Source organism: Thunnus thynnus, chromosome 19 (genome assembly GCF_963924715.1).
Source record: "Thunnus thynnus chromosome 19, fThuThy2.1, whole genome shotgun sequence".
NCBI classification, from domain to species: Eukaryota; Metazoa; Chordata; class Actinopteri; order Scombriformes; family Scombridae; genus Thunnus; species Thunnus thynnus.
Genome location: NC_089535.1, coordinates 9,176,212 through 9,198,756, shown reverse-complemented (window position 1 = coordinate 9,198,756; position 22,545 = coordinate 9,176,212). Strand labels below are relative to the sequence as shown.

The window sequence follows — 22,545 nt, the reverse complement described above, 5'->3', positions numbered from 1 at the left end:
GTGTTTTAACGTTTTGCTTATGAGTTATTGACGTGTTCATCACTGTTAAGTGTCGTCTGGAAACGCTTCCGTTTTCGTTTCTGTAATGTGTTGTGGTATTTCCAGAGTGTTTTGTTAATGTGTTGCGTTGTGGTATTTGCAGCATGTTTTCTAAATGCTGCGGATGTGTTGTCAAATTGATGAAGATGTTTTCTTAATTTGCTTGTGTTTTGTCTATTTGCATTTGTTTTCTTAAGTTGCAGCGCGTTTGCCCTTGTCAGCCACCGTAGATATGGGGGGGGGGTGGGTTTCATCATAAAAACTGAAGCCTAAGCAGATAATTACTGGTAACTACTTGGCTTGGTGTGAACATTAAAGCATTGTGAAACTGTGCCCCCTCAAAAAAGCTGGCTGCGTTATGCCCCTGAATGTAGGCCATACTGTTATAGTAATGATTTTTGTTCTTTTTAAGAACTGCAATCTGGCTTCTATCACTGTCCATCCATCCACCCGTCATGGCATTTGTAGATGTTTTCAGTTGACTAAATGGTCACGAAAATCCTTTCTGTTGACAGTAATAATATTTGAGGAGGAGTGTCTTTTTAAAAAAACATCGAATTCTAATGATGCCTGGTGCTTAATTAGTGCTGAACTCTTAGCAACCTCATTACAAGCAAACGGTGCTGGAGGGCCTAAAGATGTGTGGTCTCTTTGGACACTCTCTCTCTCCTTCTTTCTCTCCGGCTCTTCATTGCTTTGACCCTGGAATCAGAGAAGGGGCTTAGCTTAGACCATCACATTGCCCTTGCCCAGCTTTAATGGTGTCATTCCTTGTGCCCATGATCAAAGTCCACATGACATTTGAATGTTCTACTCCATTCTCATCAGGCCTTGCTCCATGACAGCTCCCTAGTTTTCCCCCTCTTTCTGTCTGTCAGTGTCTTTCCCTCTCATCTAACACATTCTCTGTGCGTAGTTAGATTTACTGTTTGACACTTCTTATAATGCATTTCACTTTTTTCTCCTTTTCTAGCCACTAAGGACTCAGAGAACATTGAGAAGTGTACGGTATAGGTCTTCACAGCTCCTCTTGGCTCCTATATCTGAGATCCAACTTAGACAGCTCTGTTCACATGGTGTTTCATAATCATCATAGGAGACAAGATGTGGTTTTTGAAGTGAGATGATGGATTTATTGCTGCTTGTTAATTAGTGGCTGATAATGGTGCTACCAGTGTTCTCTCTGTGTTCGGGTTTGATTGGGTCGTTCGTATTTTGGATCAGGTCTGATTGTCCTCCCATCTCGTTTGAATCAGTTGTGACACCCTCAGTCCCTTTAGAATCAACTCTCCTTTTTTCAACCATAATGTTTTTGCATGGGGTCCTGGAGACCCCTGGCCCCCTTTAACAGCTCAACACTTAGCATTATAATCATCACCCTGATACTCATAACTTTTCCTAGTTTTATGGGAATTGCTTATCAACAAGATTTTTGACTTATGACATGTTTCAGAAGTCTGCAGCTGAAACAGTCTGTTTATTAGAGGTTTTAAAAAGAGTTGGAGCTCTCGGTAGACCGTGTAGGATAAGATTAATTTCTTTGACTATGAGTTCCTTTTTGACAAATAAAATGAATATGTTGTATTATTTGTTCACACATAGCTCATAACATACAAAACATGAAATATTTCCTTATTAAGTGTAATGGCAATTCTTTATAGTCATTTCTGTATTTTGTCATCTACAATGTCAAGGTCCAGTTTGTGGCAAGTGGAAGGGTTACCAATACAATACTTTTCTATATAGTGGGTTTTAAGGTCAGAAGAAAAGACGAAAATATTTCAAGGGAAATAAGTTGGTTGATTTTGTATTTATTGTAATTTTATCTAAACATTGAGGCCTGTGGGACCCCAAAATGAACAAGTTAAGCCAATTCCTACAGAAAACATGGTTAAATTAGTTTATACACATTTGGTTCAGGTCCATATGGTTCAGGATTGTTTCAGAGCAGGTTCAAAATTTTGGACCCGTAAAGACCTCTTGCAGATGGATCTGTACCAGCCTTATGCTGTATATATATGTGCCATGCCCCGTTGTTGTTAAGTTGACATTTTCTTATGCAAATTTACTTGCAGTCTTAGACAATTGTGTGTACTACTGCAAAACCTTGGGTCTTTGTATTTGTCTGACTGCTGCATACCCAATGGATCTTCGTGCCCTGTCTGTTGCCAGTCGTTCCTGTCAAGCTGGGGCTGCTCTGCTCATTTTGTTTTACCTGAGAGCACCTCTAAATATTAATGTGGTCTTCTCCCCGAATTAAAGCCGTAGAGGCCTGCCAACTCTCACAGCATTTGTCTACCTGCCTCTCTTTCTCTCCCCCACTTTCTGCCTGTATCTCCCTTCACCACTCTTGGCTCAGTCTCTCCACCCCGAAGGTTAATTTCTGATATCAGATGTGATGGGTTGTTGGCTCTCATTCTTCTCTCTCATGATTTTATGACTCTAATCCTGCCACTTGAGCAAAATCCCCTCCTTTATTTTGCCCAGTGGATGGCATTTGGAAGCATTTAGTTTCACAAAGGCGTGAAGTTGAAAGCAAACCTGTAATCTAATACTGACATCTATCTGAGCTATCCAGCATCAGATAAATTAATCTTCCGCAACTTCAGCCAACACTGACATCCGTATGACTTCAGATAATCAAAACTTTTGTTTCACTCGTGTCTTACCTGCCTGTCTTATCATTAACGAATCCAGTTAGAGTGGGATGGCTTGGTTGTGGCTGTGACTTGAGCAACAACTTTATAGATTTCTTCTTGGCATGTTTCTTCTTTTTTAAGTGCCTTTGGAGTGGACCAAAAGATAACATCCAGTCCTCTTACACAAATAATATGCTGTCATTGAAATAGACATAGAAAAAGACATTAATGGCAAGGTGCACAAGTAAAGTGATTTGAGAAATCAAAGCTGAGAGAAAACATTTAAACAGACTAGTTGCAAACAAGTGCAGTGTACATTTCAACAATTCCCTCTAAAGTCATTCCGTATATACTGTCATTAGAAATGAGCCAACTATATATTTGCAACTGCAAAAGAGAAGAACCAGATGCTGTTAATGATTTGTTTTATCCATGACTACCCTATTATTGTACGGTTGTGCCTTCAAACCCTCTATCCACTCTTTCTACCCAAACATTTGTCAACATGTGAACCCAAATTGCATATGCAATATTATTACTATCAGCAGTCACTGTCAACTGCATAATCAGAGCAGACATTTTGACTTCCTCTTCTGTGCTCAATTATGTCTGCATGAATTATTCTTAGAGCAAAGGCAATGTTTTATGCATAATATATCATAACAGGACCTGCATGAGGAGATTTCACGTGGATACGGAAAAACACTGGGAGATGAGAAGGAAATAAACATGGAGGGCTGAGGGATGAGGTGAAATAATTATTACATGGCTTAGGTCAAGTATAAATCTCTAGGGATGTATATGACAAACAGTATATAATGTGTGTGTGTGTGTGTGTGTATTGTGGTGAGTATTACTACTTGGAAATAAATAATAAGCACTCGTAAAGTTAACAGGAGTACCACCTCCACTGATTAATTAATTAGGAGGAAAAATAATTAAATCAAATTTATCAGTCTTATATGTGAAAGGCGTGAACTCTGAATACAGGGACCCCCATCTTCTGATATAAAGGAATACACAGATACAATGACAGATACAAACACTAAGCATATATACATATATACAACTTAAATGAATGAATGAATGGATGCATGAATAAATGGGTAAATTAAATTAACAAGTTATTGCTGACAGAATGAATGAATGTTATCAAAAAAATGCAACAAGGAGCCAAGACTCTAACTACAGACAATAAAATTTTTGTATCAGCTCTCAGACAGAAGCATGACAGATGGTTTCCTACTGTTTCTGTAGTGATGATGGGCAAATTTCCCAGAAAACCCAGAGTAAGGCAAAGCAGACTCGGATCACCAGAGTGACAGCCAGATGAGAATCATTGCAGTAGGTTCAGTGCAGTACGTTGGTTCACTGCTTCTCTGAATCTAGTCTCAGACTAGCCGAGGCCGCATAGTGGACACACACAGAAGGGAGGTGTCCCAGTCTCGGTACATTCAATGGCAGGCTGCAGAGTTGGATGCATGGAGATCGAAACTAATCAGAGTCCTTGGGAAAGTCTTTAAAAAGTTTAACTACATGGTGAAAATAGGAGATTATAAAAATAATAGATTATTCAAATGGCAGCCAACGTGGCTTGGGTTGTGGCTTAGGCATCTTTGCAGTCTTTCTTCTTAATTGAGAATTCTTTTCTGGAGATTCTATATCACAGGGAAAAATGAAAAAGACAACACCCGAAATGCAACACGACTGATAAGGCTGAAAGAAAACAGAGGAAGCAACAGCCACCTGATAAAGAGTTATAAAAGTTTTTTTAGGCTGGGAGGCATGTTTTGGAAGAAATAGGATCCTTGGAGCTCTTTTGGATGAACACCATAGGTTACTATTTAATTTCTTTGTATGAGGAGAAAACTGACCTTCAAATAAAAGGAGAATTATTCCTATTGAATACTTGAAGACTATACACGCTTGCAAATTGAATACTCGTTCATTTTCTGTCATCAATGCCATCAACAAATCATGAAACAGTGAGAAAGTTGTGGTATTGATTAACCAAATAAAATACAGAATAAAATCAATAAACCTAAGAAAAAAAACTTAAGAAAGCATTATCCTAGCAATGGAACCATAGCTAAATAATACACGTACACTGGTTAATGTCAAACAAATCAAATGCAATAATATGTGTAACTTTTAATTAACAGATTTTGAAGCAGAGTTTGAATTTCCATAATTGTTCTGAAACAAAATAAAAGTTAACACTGATTAGATAAGTCAAGATACATATATATTTATACATTTAGTAGCATTTTCTGACCATTTCAAACACTTATTGTGCATGAAAAAGAGAGGAGTAGAGGGAGTGACTCATAGGAATGTAGCTTCTCCTAAAATTTATGACTTAAGAAATAGTAAGCTAGCAGAAGAAAAACAAAGTTGTTGATTCCAACTGTCCATTTTCCTCCCGTGGCTGGTGGAGGAAGGCACAGGTTTTTAGTTCTGTTCATGTCTCCTAGACATCCTTTTTCCTTTAGGTCAGAGGTCATTGGGTCTGAAAGAATTTAACTGTTTTTTTTTGTTTTTTTGTTCCTGGGTTCGTTTCTCCTACAGTATTCTTGATTGCATGGTTGCTGTGCTTAGTTTAACTCTGGCAGAAATCTTAGTTGTAGGAGTAAATGCATGACACTAGTTTTAATCAAGACTCATTGCTGCTATACATCATCGTGACCTGCCAATTAGCTTTGCATAACACCAACTGCTGCCTGTCCCCATCCATTAAAACAATATGCCTTCTCATTAATAATAGTCATGGTGGAAAAATGCAGGAGGGAGGATGAAGATGTTTCCAAATGAGAACTCCAGATCAAACTCACTGGCATTGGTTGAACCATACAAACATGAGATCAAATGGTTCAAGCTACATTTTAAGAAACATGAGCAAACTTGTCATCTCCTCCATGTTTTACTATGAGCTCACACTTGCAGTGTCATCAAGAGACAAAGCAACTAGTACTCATTCATTTAAAATGAGCACCGGGAGACATTCCGGTTAACGCCACACCCTACCCCCAACCCGAATGACTGCAATCAAGCAACTGAAAACTGCCAAGGCTGCTGGCCCTGACAGTATTCCACTTGAAGCCCTTAAAGTAGACATAAACTCAACAGTCGACAGAAATGCTCTACAGCTTCTTTGGGAAAAGGAAAAGACCCACAGAATGGGCAGAGGGACACATTGTGAAGAAAGGTGACCTAAGAAAATGTAACCAAGGGATCACTCTACTTTCTGTACCCAGTAAAATTCTCAGCTGGGTCATCCCAAGCTGTAGACAAGAGGCTCTGGGACCAGCAAGCAGGATTCAGCAAGGATCACTCAGGCTCAGACCACATAGCAACACTACACATCATCATTGAAGAGTCTATTGAATGGAACACGTCACTGTACATCAATTTCAGCGACTTTGAGAAAGCGTTTGACAGCTTAGGTTGGACAAAGCTATGGCGCCTAATGGACCACTATGGAAATCCCACCAGGATCATAAACTTAATCAAGAATTCGTATAATGGAACGTCATGCAAAGTCATGCATGCAGGCCAGCTACCCCAGAGCTTTAATGTCAAGATGGGCGTCAAGCATGGATGTCTACTTTCACCATTCTTGTTCCTCTTGGCAATTGACTGGATCATGAAGGGCAAAGAAATGGGATTCAAAATACTCACCGTTGCAGAGTCTAAAGAGACTTACATTTAGATTTTGGTTGGTCAAGATAATCCCTCCCCTAACCCCTGACGTAACCCTAACTTCTAGACCAGCAAAGAGTTGGTGCCGCTCTGGCACTGGTTTTCCTGGCTGAGAGACAATTATTTGGCTGTTGAAACGCAAAAACTGGTTCGAGACTAGTCACTGGCTCCAAACCAGCCCTCAAACTGCCTTGGTTGAAAAAGGGTATCAGTCAATACCAAAATATGTATCTTTAACTCCAACATGAAGCAGGTGATACTGAATGGATCAGAGAAAGAACAACAAAACACACAACAAACATTCATTAACAGCTACCTCAGGAGAATACTAAACATCTGGTGGAGAGACATAGTAATCAATGTATAAAACCTGTAAAAATTACAAATTTGAAGGAGAAAATGGAGTTGAATTGGACACACCCTCAGAAAACCTGCCACAAATATCACCTGAAATGGAATCCCCAAGGAACAAGGAAAAAAGGTCGCCCCAGGAACAGCTAGACAAGAGGTGTCCAAGCAAAAATGTCTGGAAGTGGGCTCAACTGGGGAGATCTCAAAAGTACCACCAACAACCCAATGAGCTGAAAGACATTTGTCAATGGCCTATGCTCCCTAGAGGAGCAAAGGGTTTAAGTCAAGTAAGTCAAGTTGTGAGACGTGGTGATGCAGAGAGAGTGGAGTGACAGCTGGCGGAGAGATTTCAGCGACTTGGTGACAAGTGAAAATGGAGTTCAACTTTAAATGAGCAGAGGCTCGGTGTAGTCGCAAACACCTTACCACAGCTTCAGGATGAATGCATGACAAAAGATAATAGAAAATAACATTTCCACATCTATAGATTCTACACTGGCTATGGTTTTTGTAGTTCCTCAAATATTTAACACCATGAACAGCAGAAATCAGTGAGACAGCAGCTTCTTGGCAATACACACCCACAAAGTCACTGGTGGTGTAAGTACATGGTTAGCCACAGCCCACAGCTCTGTCTGGTGCAGATGAGCTGATATCACATTGCTATTGTAGTAACAGTATGCAACCTGCCTGTCTATTAAATAAGCAGTCAAAATATTCAAGTTTAAGCCATACAAGCTTCCTCCACCTTTGTATTGCTACACTGATGTTCTTTTTTTGTTTTTGAGGAAGCTTTGTCACCAGCCTTATTTGGTTAAGGGGACATATCATGCTTTTTGTGATTTTCTTTTATTTTTATTCTGTTATAATGTCGGATGTCTATGTTAAACATGGTCAAAGTTCCAAAACTTGAGGTAAACATATGTAAAATGCTCCCTGCAAGTCATGAGCCAGGGCTCCAGCCTGCTATGAACATATGCAATGTTACCTCTACGTCCTCCATGTGATGACCTTAGATTGTTTGTGCATGCCCATAAACAGCTGTCCATTGGTAGCCTTTGTTTCTAAGTTTCTTCCACGGGTTGTTCATGTTGTCCACTCACACATTTGGATAGGTTTTAGAATCGAACGTGTACGGACATATTTGAGAAGTTTCCATTTTTGAGTAAAGAATGAGAAAAATAAGTAAAATCCTCCTAGTGGTGTTTGTTTACATAACTGGCGAAAGTCTGCTGAAGGGCAGCTTCCGAAAGCTACCCAATCAGAACAGAGTTGGCTCATCATCTTAAAGAGACAGGAGCTTAAGCGGCCTGGTTCAGACAGAGGTTGAACTGAGGACTGCATAAAGAGCCAGTATAAGATAAATAAAGAGTTTTTTGAACTCTAAATAATGCAAAGATATTCCAGTGGAGTCCCAGAATATAAATAGACCTGGAACTGTGCATGATACATCTCCTTTAGAACATGTCTTTAGGCATTGTTGCAGAAATATATTTCAAAGCAGGGTGTAATTTCTTTCACAGGTACCTTATCCCTTTTTTGTGTTTTTATCTGTTGGCTTCTCTGGTAGTGTTGGTTGATTATTAACTGCAAATAAATTACATATCAATTAAGAAACATCTGTAGAAAAACAAGATATATTAGTATAATTCAATGTGATCTCTGTTCATTTTTGAACATTATTCTTTAATGTTAGCTACCAATGTTTTAAAATGATAAGGAAGCATTCCACATTAAATTAAGCGTACATATTCTTTTCTATTGTATGAAACTCATGAAGAGATCCTCCATGTTCCTCCATCACAATCACGCATGGGGGTCAGTATGGGGGGGGTAGGGAGTTTGGAAGTGTAGGTGAATGTCTAAGGGTGTATAGAGCATTTGAAGCAATAAGACTGAGATCTCAAAAGTCATAGTGCAGCTAATGATATTGATCAATACCACTTGCAAACCCCTGCTGATTTATATTTCTTCATTTTATGCGTCAAGGCAAGGTTTTAAAAACAGATTTTAACCACATAAAAAATAAAAAATAAGTACTCCCTGCCACTTAAAACAATTTCACTGCAATCAGAGCTATCCCTGCTGAAGTAAGAGAAGTTTTAAAGTACAGAGTACTTGTGTTTTGTTGTGGATTAACACTTAATTACAGTTTACATTAGAACACCATCAGAATAACTTTCTCTCTCTGGCTGTTTGTCTCTATCAATTAATAGCTCTATGGGACTGCCACAGAAACAGCTTTTCTTTCAATTGCTGTCTGCCTTTGTGATCCTGTATTGCTTCGCCTGTACACACAATCCACTTAAATATGACCCGACAGAGAGGATGAAATAATAATGAACAGAAGCCCTAGTTCACAACTTGATTTAGATATGTCATGCTACACTCGCCATTATAGTATTAACATCACTGTGGTGTTGCAAAGTGAAAGATTCACAGATGACTTGTACAATTCCATCTACATACCGTCATCCTACAAACCATCCATCTGATCTACAGAGGCACATGTTCACACCTGCAGTCATGCTGAACCACCTCCGTCTTCGGCGTTCCCATTAAAGCCGCTAGATTTAATTCAGTGAAAATGCTGGAGGTCTGAAATATGCAGCGCAGCGTGCTTTTGTCTATTGAGAAACCCATAAGGATTCAAAGGAAACAATGTGTATCAATAATATATTGCAAAATGTATCTATCTTCAAAGATGAAGCAAGTGACTCCTGAGAGCAGTAATGAGTGCGCTGTGGGCAAAGTGAACAAACATTCCCATGATCATTATTCCCAAGTTAGACTCAAGCCTGGGGAGCGGCACCGTGTGTTTGCTGCTGAACAAATAGTACCATTGAAATGTTCATTCAGCTGAGGGCTATTCTGAATTCTTGAAATGCTTTTGAATGTAGTGGAATCAGCTTCTTAGGCACTTGTTCTATCAGTCAAATGCAGGGTACTTGTGTGTGTGCGTGCAGCCAAGCCCGCAAAAAAATACAACCCCCACGCTCCCTTTTCTGGTCCTCAACAAGCATGGAAGAATTGGGACAATGTTTGTGCTTCTAACAGGCCATATCTCATTTGATCTACAGCCAGTCTGAGTATTTACCATTCACCAAGTAAAAGGTGAGTGGGTAGGGTTAAAGGATTTGTACTTTCCAAGTTGAGTATATTTGTATGAGGGGGATTGAGAGCTTATACTTCAAAGCACATTGCAGATGTGTATTAAAATTAGTATATCCCTCACTATACCCAGCATTAAAAAGACCCTCAGCAGGGTTAAAAATCTTATATATAGTATCTTGCGCTTCCTTTTAAATAAAATACAGCTCATAGGAGAAGTGACTATCTTGAATTTGCAAGAGGAAACTTGGAAACAGGCACAGACATGTCTGAGGTGTGACAGTTAATCTTAAAATTCTTTTGCTTTTTGTCCCGCCAAAATGTCACAGTTGGCTCGGAGGGAGCAGCAAGCCAGAGAGTTCAGCGCACACCTGTCTCTGTTTTTCTCCTTGCGCTCCTATCTTTTGATGTCAAGGGGAGAGCTGACAATAGCGAGCCTTTTCTATTCCCTAAGAGTGGACGACAGCGAACCTTTCAGCAGACGCGTGTTCACAGACCCCCTCAACCAGACTGCCCCAGTGGCAAAGGGCACGGCAACTGTCCTCGTGGCTATGGAAATAGTCCATCCCCCTTCTAACTCCTCCCCGACCACAATCTCTAAAGAGTAAAACGGCTTGACAGGAAGATTAAGCAAAAAGGAAGGGATGGAGGAAAAAAGAGAAAAGGAAAAGACAAAATGAGGGAGGGGTTGAGTTATGGTGGGAGGGGGTGAGGAGGAGGAAGAGGAGGAGGAGGAGATGGAAGAGTGCTGCTGCTCCTTTTCTCCTTTTCAACTGAAACAGTCTCAGGAGCTGCCCCCCAGCAACAGAGGGAGAAAAGCATGATGAATAATTAACTTCGAGAAATGTCACAAGCGGCAGAGAGAAGTGTAATCATTTCTCTGTTGGGTTTAGAGATCTGTTTTTTATTCTTTTCCTTCATGCCCTGTAGTGCTGCACTACGTAGAGACTGCGAGCACAGGACTGTAACCCGTCCCCTAAAAGCATCCAATACATTCCCCTACATACTTTTCAAATAAAAGCAAATAAATCATTAATATTTGGGCCTTTTAGCAGCATCACAGAGACATCTCACAGAGGTCTTCTACATTTTTAATCATGTCATTGATGTCAGTCTCATTAGCTGTAAAATCACATTTAAGGAGGGGGAATCTCTGGTGGTAATGGTTTAATCAGTGTCAGAAAGACTTGAGCTTTGTTTCTTTTCAGTGGAAAAGCACAACATGCCCTCTCAGACTGAATAAAAAATAAAAATGACAAATTACTGTCTCCATATTCTAAACAAGCTAAATTTGTCCTCTTTCCTGTGAACCTCAGAGCTGTGAAAATGAGTTATGGATTACCATGACCTAGTTTAATGAGGTAATAGCAGATATATATCATTTTTCATAGATGCATTACCAGAGAGGAACAATAGTTTGCTCCCACGTGTATCAGCGTGTTCTAAATTTAAGATCGGCCTGTTTTTCATGTGCAGCGGGGAGGACACTCTTTGTCTTTTTGCCACCTGAAGTGCTAATATTCATAATAATGGACATGATAAAGATGATGTTTAGCTTTCAGTGGACGCACTGTTTTAAACACCGTGGAAGGTGCTTGATTTTTTAGGCTAATGGCTCTGTTGTTAGTAGACGTTGTAAAGGAGATTGTAATGACATGGATGATTTAAAGGCAAAGGATGCTTAAAGATTTTTGTCCCATCGATGTGCTTGTTAATCGGGCACATTCTAAATGAGATTCCTTACAGTAAACACATTGATTGTTCAAAATGAGATGCTGATTTTACCAGTATTATTTATCTTCTTTTTAGATGACAGTGAGTAATTATATCTGTATAGTACTGCAGATTTATCTGTAGAAAGAAGTTCAATGCAGATTGCTACCCATTCAGAATCTCTTATTTGTTGTGTTGGATAGAAATTTGCTATCACTGTGTACACCTTTTTGAGCCCCTCATACACACACACACAAATTCCCACAACACATTTGGTGCAGTCATAGAAACTACAGGGTGAAACGGGAGTGGATTTTCCCATCCCACTCCCACAAAAATACTCCTGTTCCATCCCAATCTCATGACAGAGAAAAAAAAATTCCTGTCCTATCCAAATCCCAGAGGAATGATTCCTGTACTATCCCGTTCCCGCAGGAATCCTGCAGGAATCCCACAGGAATCTCATGACCCACAGGATTCCTGAAAAAATGTTTAGCTGCAACCAACTAGCAACCAGCCACCAGAGCAGACAGCAGAGAACATAAATAAGTTATTATAAAAAGACAACAGAACAACCAGCATTATGTTCAAAATAAAGAAAATAGCATTTATTCATATTAGAACTGCATATTTATATATAAAAACTGAACTGTAGTTAACATGATTCCCGTCCCGCCTGCTCCCACTGACTTTTTTTCCCTTTTCCATCCCAGTCACGCGATGAATAGTGAAATTGACTTCCATCCTGGGGGGATCCCACAGGAATCCTGAAAAAATGTCAGCCTCTAATATAAACCAAGCAGTATTTCTGCCCCAGGTTTACTGTTACTGTTTCAGCTGGTTTATGATCATTTGATTAAATGTTTAAGAATATGTACCATTTAAGCATTATATCAACTGAAATATTATAAAACTAGATTTTAACACAGGGCTCCTTTGCAAGACCTCAATATTAGCAACAAATAAAGGAGCAGCCTGGCTCTTATTTACCATTGCAGTTACTGCCACACAGTGAAGATGCCAGACCTGGTGCCTTTGGGGCCCCTGAGGGTTTTCATCACCAGGGAGGTTGCCTCTTTTGCCTGGTTCTGAATCCACTGTTGACTAAAAGTTTATGAAAAAGCTTCAGGTTAGGTAGGTATTTGTTGGTCAAATTATACTTAATAAGTATTTCCCCACACTTACTGTAACATGGACCCAGGTACTATAACATAACAGATTATATTTTAAATCTGTTGTTATGGTCATCTGTTTTTAAATGAGCAAAACAGCTTGAATTGTAAATGTACGAACAGACTGCTTGGACTCTGGTGGTAACTTGCATGGCCATTTTTAGCCATGCTAGTAGAGTGGTTTTAGGGATGTGTGTCTGTTAATGTAAACCCTATAACCATAGACTGTATATAGATGAACATTTGCAGTGGACCCAGTGTGAAGGTCAGACTTGGAGCCAAATAAGGAGTGCAGGGTGTTGCCTTTCACGCTGTGGAAACACGTCCCGCTACCTCAGACCGAAGTAAAAGCCAGCTTACTGTGAACACCGATTGATGCATACTCGGACTAATGTTAGCTACTTTAGCTAAATTGTGCTTAAAGGGCAGTTATCATAATCAAGTAACATTAAACTTACCGAAATGTAGTGACAGTAGTCTGACTCAGTGCGAGTCCTGGAGCCGGGGAGAGCTGCAGATGAAACGACGCCCACACAGCAGACATCAAAGCCTACTATAAATCTTCAAATGTTATTAACGCAGCAATAATTTCCGAAATGACCACCAGCACACTTATTAGAGACCATAATGACTCGTTAAAAAAAATGATTGACTTAATATTTCTAGAGAGATGTTGAGTTTTTTTCATTGGTCTTTTGTTTGTCTTTCAGAAATTCAGACATTGCAACAACAGCAATTAATGTAATAAAATAATGTATGCATTTGTAATGTTAATGCTACAGGCTTTAATACAAGGTAGACAGTACATCAAAATAAACAGCAATTAAAAACATTGTCTTAATATGGCCCACATATAAAACTAATCAGAATAAAGGGAATAAATGAAGCACATCCTAATTGCCAATCTAAAGCGCGTAGGAGGACAGAAGTTTTTTGACTCTCTGCTAAGCTTTCCTTAAATGGCAAATCAGTGAGAAGAGAGAAGAGTCTCTCCCCGATGGAGCAATCAGCATGTTAATACTGAAGCAAAACACCTCAAAATTCTCTCTTGTATTAGAATCCATTTTAAATAACCTAACAATAACATTTAATTAACAGGGAGTTACACCTGAGCATTTAGAATTTAACCAAAGAAGTCTCTGTTGTTATTTCACTTGTCTTCCTCTTTAATTATTCTGAATTACAGTCTAGCTGAGATTCTCTGGGGATTTAATTAGAGACTGAATTAAAGTTATTTAAATACAGTTGGAAGCCACAGACTCTTTAAATAGAGTTGTGTTGCATCTGGTATATTATTTTTTCTTTTTTTTTTTCTGAAAGAGAAAACATCCTAAGTCTTTCTTTTGAAGTTTGTCAAATCACTCCAGGGTACTTTTCCCTCAGGTGTTTGTGTGGATTGATACTTTTTCTCAAAGGGCTATGACACAAAAAAACAATTTCTGCAAATGAGCCATTTTTTTTGCTTTTATGAACGTGTGTTGAAAATGTGTGTTTGTGTCTGTTTCCTTTATATGTTTCAGTTTTTTTCATATTTTTTGTGTATGAATTAAGTAGAAACTGACATGCATGAAGTTACCTGTCTATGAATGTATTAATGACTGATTCTCCACCTCCAATTTGCTGATCCACTGTGAAAATGAAAAGAACAGGATCAACCTCCCATTGGGCTAGATTAAATCCAAACTAAGTGCCTGGGCCCAGACTGCCAGCTTCTGTCTCTGAATAATAATAGGTTCTTTCAGCTGTGTTTGTCATCAAATTAGCCCTCTACTTCAGACAAGGCGCTCTCAGAGTGCAATTCTCGACAACGATGGAATTCAAATTAGGCAAAGTCAGTTTGAGGATTGTAAGCTTTAAAGAGGAGAATGAGTTTCATTTGTGAGGGTGATGATTGCTGTAGGTAAAATGACAGAGTTCAGGTGCATGAAAACACCTTCCTTCCTGTGGTGCGGATGCTTTCATGCTGAATCTGAGTCACATTACAGGAGAGACAGTGAAACAAACCTTAAACCAGCATCTGCAGCCTACAGCTTACTCTACATGCTCTAAATCCAACCCTCGTTCTTAACCGTGAAGCCTTTGAAGCTCCTCCATCAGTGCACTCTCAATTTCTTTTTCCTTTTTTTTTTCTCTCTCTCTCCCAAATAAACACCGCAACTGCATAGAGTGCATTTGTAAGCATGGAGGAGGGCTGTATAACAGAGTCTTGAGGCTGAGTTCACTTGTGTTTGTCTTCCTGTCTTGAATTTTGTGTTCAAGAGACTCAGGTTGAGTTCCTCTTGCTCTTCTCTGTCTGACACACTATTCCTCTTGTACCTTTGATCAACCCAGGAGAGGAAAACTTGCCCTGGGAAGCACCATCACTCCAACACAGCATGGGAAAACATGGAGCAGGAGGGGGCAAGGAGGAGAGGATGGAAATCTTTTTTTTCCCCTCCGGCACTTTCTGTCGTACACACTCTCTAAAGGATTGAACAACAATGACATCCGATGAAGTGATGGCAAGTTTTAATCTGAAATAGTTGAGACGTGGCTATGAACTGCCTAGCCTGTCCTCACAAAATAAAACGACAGTATAGGTCTAAAATTCAAGCCAGCAAAAACGAAATACAGTTACATTTATACCATAGTAATTATGAGCTGGGGAAGTGACGCAGTTCAGATGACGTCAGTATAAGTTGACAGTTTGCCTTGTTAGGAGGAGGCGGGTTAACCAGACCTTTATAAACAGCATTGTCACACCACAAAACATAATTATTCTTTAACAGTGATTTGTAACTGTTGTGAAAAGCGACATATTACACTCTTATTTTGGAAAGTGGCATATTACGCTCCTATGGGTACAGTCAGGTACAATCGATCAATGTGGTCGTTTAATTATGAGGATGTGTTGGAACTGCTGGTGTCTCGTTTATGAAGTGATCATCAGAAGGAAGAAGTAATGACTCCGAGTAGAAACTCACAAGCCAGAATTCATGAAAAGCATACTTCACACAAAGTCTTTCCGAAAAAAAAAAAAATATGCGAAGATACAGTGCCAGTGTAATGAAATGTACTTTGATATGCAAAATAATTTTAATCAAGTGTGTTTCTTTAAGTATTCATGGATAATTGTGGGCATGAATGAGCTATGACCTGACTCTTAATTAGATGAGTGAAATCAAAGGTCTATTGATATTTATAGATGGGTTACTGAACACATTTTTAATAAACCAGATCATTTTTACCAGAAAAAAAAAACAGGAAAATGATGTGCATACCTATTCCTGCTATCGTGCGATCGTGTAATCAAACATTACTGTAATCAATCATCACTGTAATCATGTTTTTTTGGGGGGCGGCGGCTTCCAGCAGTACATCGAGTCAACCTATTGAGCCTATATCAGTGTTTCAGCAAATATACTCAGTGCGAGAACGGCATCTTGACCTGAAGGGAACTGAAATGATCACATCAGTACTGTAGTGAGGTTCTGTTCATTTTGAATTAAGCCCATTAAGTCCATTTGAAAGACATATGTTTAACATGAGCACAGACTACTGCTGGCTTAATTATTCTGTATATTTTCATTATCAGGAGGCTACAGATGTTGTTGACATTGCTGATATATTAACTTTTTTTTTTTTTTTGATACTAAACGGATAACTTCTGGGTTGGATATCCCTTTAAGTGTTAAAGCGCTGCCTTTGATGTTCTAAGACAGAGAGGGAAATGTATCTAGATGCAGGGACTCTGGAAGTAGGTGGTGCTGAGGGGACTGCAGCACCCACTACTGGCAGGGGGCTGTAACTGCAAGGCAAAAAAAGTTTACTAAATAAATCAATAAAAAACTTTTATTTTAGTCTGCTTATGGTAGTGTTTTTATTTTATTTTCTCACTTTAGTCTTGGTTACCATATTTATAGTATGTACGGGTTCACTGATAATTTCAGATGCTTTGTGTGTTCATTGTTTGGTGTGGTGGTGCTGCTGGACGACTAGTTATGTAACTCGCTCCCCTGTCTCTCAGTTTCCTGTCTCACTGGTTACAGGGCGTAAGAACTGATTATATTATTTAGTGAGTTACGCTATTTCTTGTTTCTGTCACAGATCTGGTAGTGCGACCTGCTTCGAATGAGAACAAGAGGATGTCTCTGTAGAGTGTAGAGTTGCATTTTGGAGTGCTGTCTTCAATGAGTTCATAGTTATTATTAATGTTTTTGGTTGTTCTGTGTGTGTGTGTGTGTGTGTGTGTGTGTTATAAAGTTCAAGTGCATTGTTTTATTGCTACCTGTATGGCATGGCTGTTTCTCAGTCAACAATAAATCATCTTCTAATAAGGAATAAACCTGCATTCTGTGTGTGAATTGTCCATAGCATATATGGACCATAGTACCATGCTCTTTGACATACAGCATGTTGGTGGTCAAGTTTTCTGTCTGTGGTGTGTCTGATGTTCTAAAACTGGTGTAAAATGTTGTTGGCCATTCAAATTAATACAGCAATCATGAATATTGAATGTGCAGCATTTAATATGACATCATTACATAGACTTTCTCTCAGCAAACCCAACTCTGACTGACTTCCAGCATTCCTGTCTAGATGTGTTTTTTACAGGATATTAATATCTTCTCATTTGGAAGAATGAAAATCATTTAGTTCATAAAGCAATTCACTGTCCAGGATGACACTCTGCAGCTTTTCATGCTACTATCCTCCATTCAGCTTTTTTCTTTTTTGAATTTAGTCTTTTTTCTTTACAACAAAACAGATAACCTTCCAAAATTTTTTTTTAAAAAACAGTTTTACTTTCACCATTCATGTAGAGGTCTCTAAATGAGAACATTTTGCAGATTTATTTGAATTATTCTTGCCAAATTTAGCTGAAAGTAAAAGAGTTGTAATTCAATGGTACCTGTCACACATGTCAGTGTAAAAACAATGAATACTTAGTGCCATTATTACACTCAGCTGGTCTCTCTCACTGCTGTTCAAGCAGTAGAAGCTCATACTTTTGGAAAGAAACTCTAATCTTGTTTTGGAAAGAAACCCTACACATGATGGGGGAGACTCTAAATGGGACAAAAACCATGTTACGTCTTATTTCCAGTAAATGTATGGCGTTGAGAGCGTGCTGAAATAGCTTTATATTGTTTGCTGAGAACAACGATAGTACTTTGTAATGGATTGTTTTGCTCTGTGTCTCCCTCTTTTTCCCTGCAGGGCTGAAGCAGATCCATGCCCTGTCCATCCAGGGGAACTATGAGCTACGTATCGACTTGGAGGACTTTGAAAATAGCACCGCATATGCCCAGTATGGCACCTTTGGAGTGGGCCTCTTCTCAGTGGACCCTGATGATGATGGATACCCTCTGACTGTGGGAGACTATTCTGGCAATGCAGGTATGTACTCAGTGATCTAGTTAGACTTTGCTTGCAAGATGTTATGTCTTTATACTCTGATTAGTATATGCTATATCTGTTATTGCACTTTTACTTCATTTAACTTAACTGTGAGCGGGGGGTTCAAACCTTCAGAAAAACCTTATTTTTACAATACAGTAGGTGTGTCTTCTTGTTAAACCGAGCAGACAGTTACACATGCAGGGAGAGGGACTGCTAGCGTCTATGTCTTTGTTCCCCAACAATCAGATCCAAGCCAGCGACCTGTCACCTTGATTAAATTACCGCCAATTAATTGCACTGCTTGACCTGCAGCGTAAACAAAAACCTGCAGTTAAAATGAAGAAGCAATTTAAAGAACCTTTGGGGAGCGCTTCCGTGAGAAAGCAGAGAGAATGGGGACAGATATGAGAGATGGAGCTGGGCGAAGAAGTCGTCAGGAAGGAGGGAGCTAGGAGTGGAAGAAACTAGGATGGAGGGACGAAGGGGACAGGGGCTAGAGGAGAAGAGAGAGAGGAAGAGGTAAATAATAATGATGATAGAAATATCGAAGGGCTAGAGGAGGCAGAGGAGTAAAAAAAAAAAGGGAACCAGAGGGGAAGGAAAAAATGTGTTGTGTGCATAACAGCTTTTTGCTCGTCTGCTAAAACATCCTGCGATGCTCCTGGCCTGTCCTCAACATGGCCTGACCTTGAACTGATCTGCCTGGTGGACATTTGAATCCAGTCAAATTAAGGGTACTCAAACTCTCAGGATGCTCTCACCTCAGTTTTCCCTCTAGGCTGTACTACCATTATTATTAGTAGTAGTATTTTGCTCTGCTGTGTCTGCTTTCCGATCAGCTGACAGATGCTCATTTGGTCTGGGAGCTGCTGGATCTTAATGGGCATCAGAGGAGGCTGTCGGCCCCCAGCCACCAAGGTGACATCCAGCACCTTGCAAATGAGTCTTTAAGTGCTTCTGTTTTGTTTTTTTTCCTCTTTTCTTCATCCTCTGGACATCATTCCTTTGTTGAGCCCACTGAGCCGTTTCTTTTTCCCATTTTTTTCTCACACGCTATATCTTTTCTCCTAATGTCAAGCAGCACACAACATGAATATCAGACATGCCTGTCAGATTATTTTTCCCGCTGACTGGTTACCATGGTAATGCCAAATGGAGAGCAAAGTAGGACAGAGTGAGAGGGTAAGGAGCTGGGCGGCCACATCCTGGGCAATTAAGGGCTGTTTGATGCCCTGACGAGCTGTTAGCCATCACCTGATGGCTGGTGAGCATTCTTTCATTCTGCTCTCAGCTTTATCATTCTATCCACTTCTGGTCACAGTGTGAAGCCCGTTTTAGAGAGAAAGGAAAGAACAGAGAGTGAAGGGAAGGTATGGGGAGTTTATTGAACATTATGAGCTCTTTGAACATCCATTTGCTGAAAACTTTGGGTATACCACAATATCTGCAAAGGCCTTGCTTTCATTTTACTTGTGAGCCTTTGTGAGAAAAGGCCTGCAAAGCATTTACTGATGTAGAGAATTGACCATGACTGGCCACTGACAGACTGACCATGTAGACCATGATTAAAGCTACCTACTGCAGGTGATGCAACACGGCTGCATGTGCTGTACCCTGCAGTGGTCTTACATCATTGTCATATTCTTAATAACATGTGGCAGGACAGAATGCCCTCTCATTGACTCTCATGTATACTTTCAACAGAATTTTTTTTTTTAAAAAAAGATCCCTTCTTCAAAAATGCCTAAAAGAAGAACATTGAGGCTACCAGCAACAATAAAATCAACATATCCGATGAAGTGTATTACTATGTCTTTTCTCTCCTTTCATAACTATACTGTCAATTAACTGACAGACATCTCAGTGAAATCATTGGGGGTGTGTTTTAAAAGAAGAAGATAAAAAGGTCACCACAGAACCTTTGATTAATTGGCTACAAAGCTGTCTGACCTCTTGCTTTTGTTAATGAGAGGAAATACTCTGGGGAACTGTGGGGATTTATTTTTTATTCTTTCATCTCTCTCTGTTTATAGAAATGATTAATTGAAAAGTTCTATGTCATTTTGAAATGAATTACTTGTGGATGGTCTCAGACTTTTGGACCCTACTGTATGTCTAATTCCTGGTATGAGATCGAATGGTATGTGGGTGAAATACACAGAGGAGATGCAATAGCTGTTGCTTAAAAAGTTGTCGTTTTTTTGGGAGGAGGGGTTTTCTTGTTTATGAGATGTTTCAGTCACCTAATGCTAATATACAGTCAGATAAACAAAATTCTATATCCTACTTTTTATGTGCATACTGATACATTCGGATGTTGTCGCACATCTTTTTTCTCCCCTAGGTGACTCCCTGCTGAAGCACAACGGGATGAAGTTCACCACCAAAGACAGGGATAACGACCACTCGGAGAACAACTGCGCCTCCTTCTACCATGGTGCCTGGTGGTACCGCAACTGCCACACCTCCAACCTTAACGGCCAGTATCTGCGCGGTCAGCACACTTCCTACGCCGATGGCATCGAGTGGTCCTCATGGACTGGCTGGCAGTATTCCCTCAAGTTCTCCGAGATGAAGATACGGCCCACCCGCGACCCTGAGAACAAATGAGATAGACAAAAGAGGAAGAAGAAACATTTTTGAAACATTACAAACCACAATTTCTGACAGCTAGGCGGACTTGTCTTGATATTCTTTATTCACTAAAGCATACCTCTTTGAGTTTAGTTGACTCTGTTGTTTGCCTCCTGATGTCTCTCTCCCTTTTTTGCTCTTCTTTCTTCATCACTCAGCTACTATTGTCATGCTGGCTGCCATTATCCTTTCCCCTGGTCCCCTTCTTGAAAAAAGTAATGTTACAGTGATGCCCTTATTGATGATTCAGTTCACAAAAACAGTATACCAGAGCCCTGAGCCCACAGTCCACTGCGCTAGCTTTACGCAGTGTGACATGGTGGTCCATCCATCCCCAGCAGAATCACACACCAGTGATTTCCTCTTGACATGTAACTCTGACCTCCTATCTGTGCTGACATGGCACTTCGATTGTGGTTCAGTCTCACTGCCCATTGCTGTATAATCTGTGACTGGAGTGATGGTTGCTTCAAAATATAATAGAAAATATGAAAAGGAGACACAAATCCTCCTTTTTCTCCTCTGCAAAAGAAGTCCAGAGTTTCACCAGTGAGGAGGGACACTGGTGGTGATGTTACACTATGTCACATTTACATCCAGTGTGAATGAGACCCAGCACGGTCACAGCGACATGTGCAGGGGGCCTCTGATAACGAGAGGGAGACGGAGACGGAGAAAACGAGGAAACAATTTGACAAGAGTTAAATTAGTCGAAGGGAAACGGGGGGCAGAGTGATTGAAAGGGGGGAACAGAAGTGGAAGAAGAAGAGGTGCAAAAAGGATGGAAAAAGAGAAATGAAAAAAAAAAAAAGAAAGAGACAACGGAGGATCTCATTCATCTGACTTGGGCCATTAGGGAGCATATTGGGCACTTTGTCTGATCTGCCTGCCAGCTGAGTACTGGCCAACTGATGCAGCACTCACAGATGGTAACCCAGCACTTTGTGTGTACGTGCGCGTGCGTGTGTGTGTGTGCGTGTGCGTGTGTGTGAGTGTGTGTGTGTGTGTCTATGAAGGAGAAAAGCAGACAGACAGACAGACAGACAGACAGAGTTCCGTAACGCTATCAATTTTCTGTCCTTAGTTCAGTAGAGCGTCTCGATTGACTACAGTGTTTAGCACAGGCAGGCTAAACAATGCATGGCTGGCATACCTTCACTCTCTCCGTCTATGTAGTTAAAATGAAATTACAAAGCCTGTAACATAATATAATTGGAAGGAAAAATACACTGACAACAGTTTGAAGGAGACCAATGGGACCACAGATTGAGTGGGGAATTTGAGACTGTGTCATACCTACTACGTTGATCTTATTTTCTCAGACCTGTTTTGCAAAAAAAAACCCTCATCCCCACATCTCTGGTTTTTCCTCAGTTTTGTAATTTTTTTTTTTCCCTCCTCCTTTCCAGGTGATTACTATGGGATTTGATTGTGTGACACAGTTTCTCTTGTCATGCAAAAGGAGAGAACAGTTGCTGTAAAATAAGATTTGATGCTCTCAACAAACACTGTCTTTTTCTTCTAAGTAGGAATTCTACAATGTGTTATGGCAAAAAACAAAATTGCCTAAAGCAAAAGAAAAAAAAAAGAAAAAAAAAAAGACTGAAAGAAAAAGAAAAAAATGTCATGAAGAAAAAACACAAAGGTGGGCGGAAAATAGTGCAATTCAGATTTATACGTCTTTTATTTTTGTCGGTGAATCAACTTTTTTCAGTCTCATCGAGTTTCTTTGGATTTACTAAAAGCTTTAAAAGATATCTGTAGATTTTATTGTACAGTGTGTATGACTTTTAGAGCATGTGAAG

At 39.8% G+C, this 22,545-nt stretch overlaps 1 protein-coding gene across 2 annotated transcripts in view; it reads left to right on the top strand.

The window, feature by feature from the left end:
• fibcd1b (fibrinogen C domain containing 1b) overlaps positions 1-22,342 on the top strand; it is a 118,149-nt gene extending 95,807 nt beyond the window's left edge. For both annotated transcript variants that reach the window (XM_067574654.1, XM_067574653.1), the window contains 2 exons: positions 17,924-18,103; positions 20,451-22,342. In XM_067574654.1, coding sequence (XP_067430755.1) covers positions 17,924-18,103; positions 20,451-20,716 — 446 coding nt within the window. In that variant the 3' untranslated portion in view covers positions 20,717-22,342. The remainder of the gene's footprint in view (positions 1-17,923; positions 18,104-20,450) is intronic.
• The last annotated feature ends 203 nt before the right edge of the window (positions 22,343-22,545 follow it).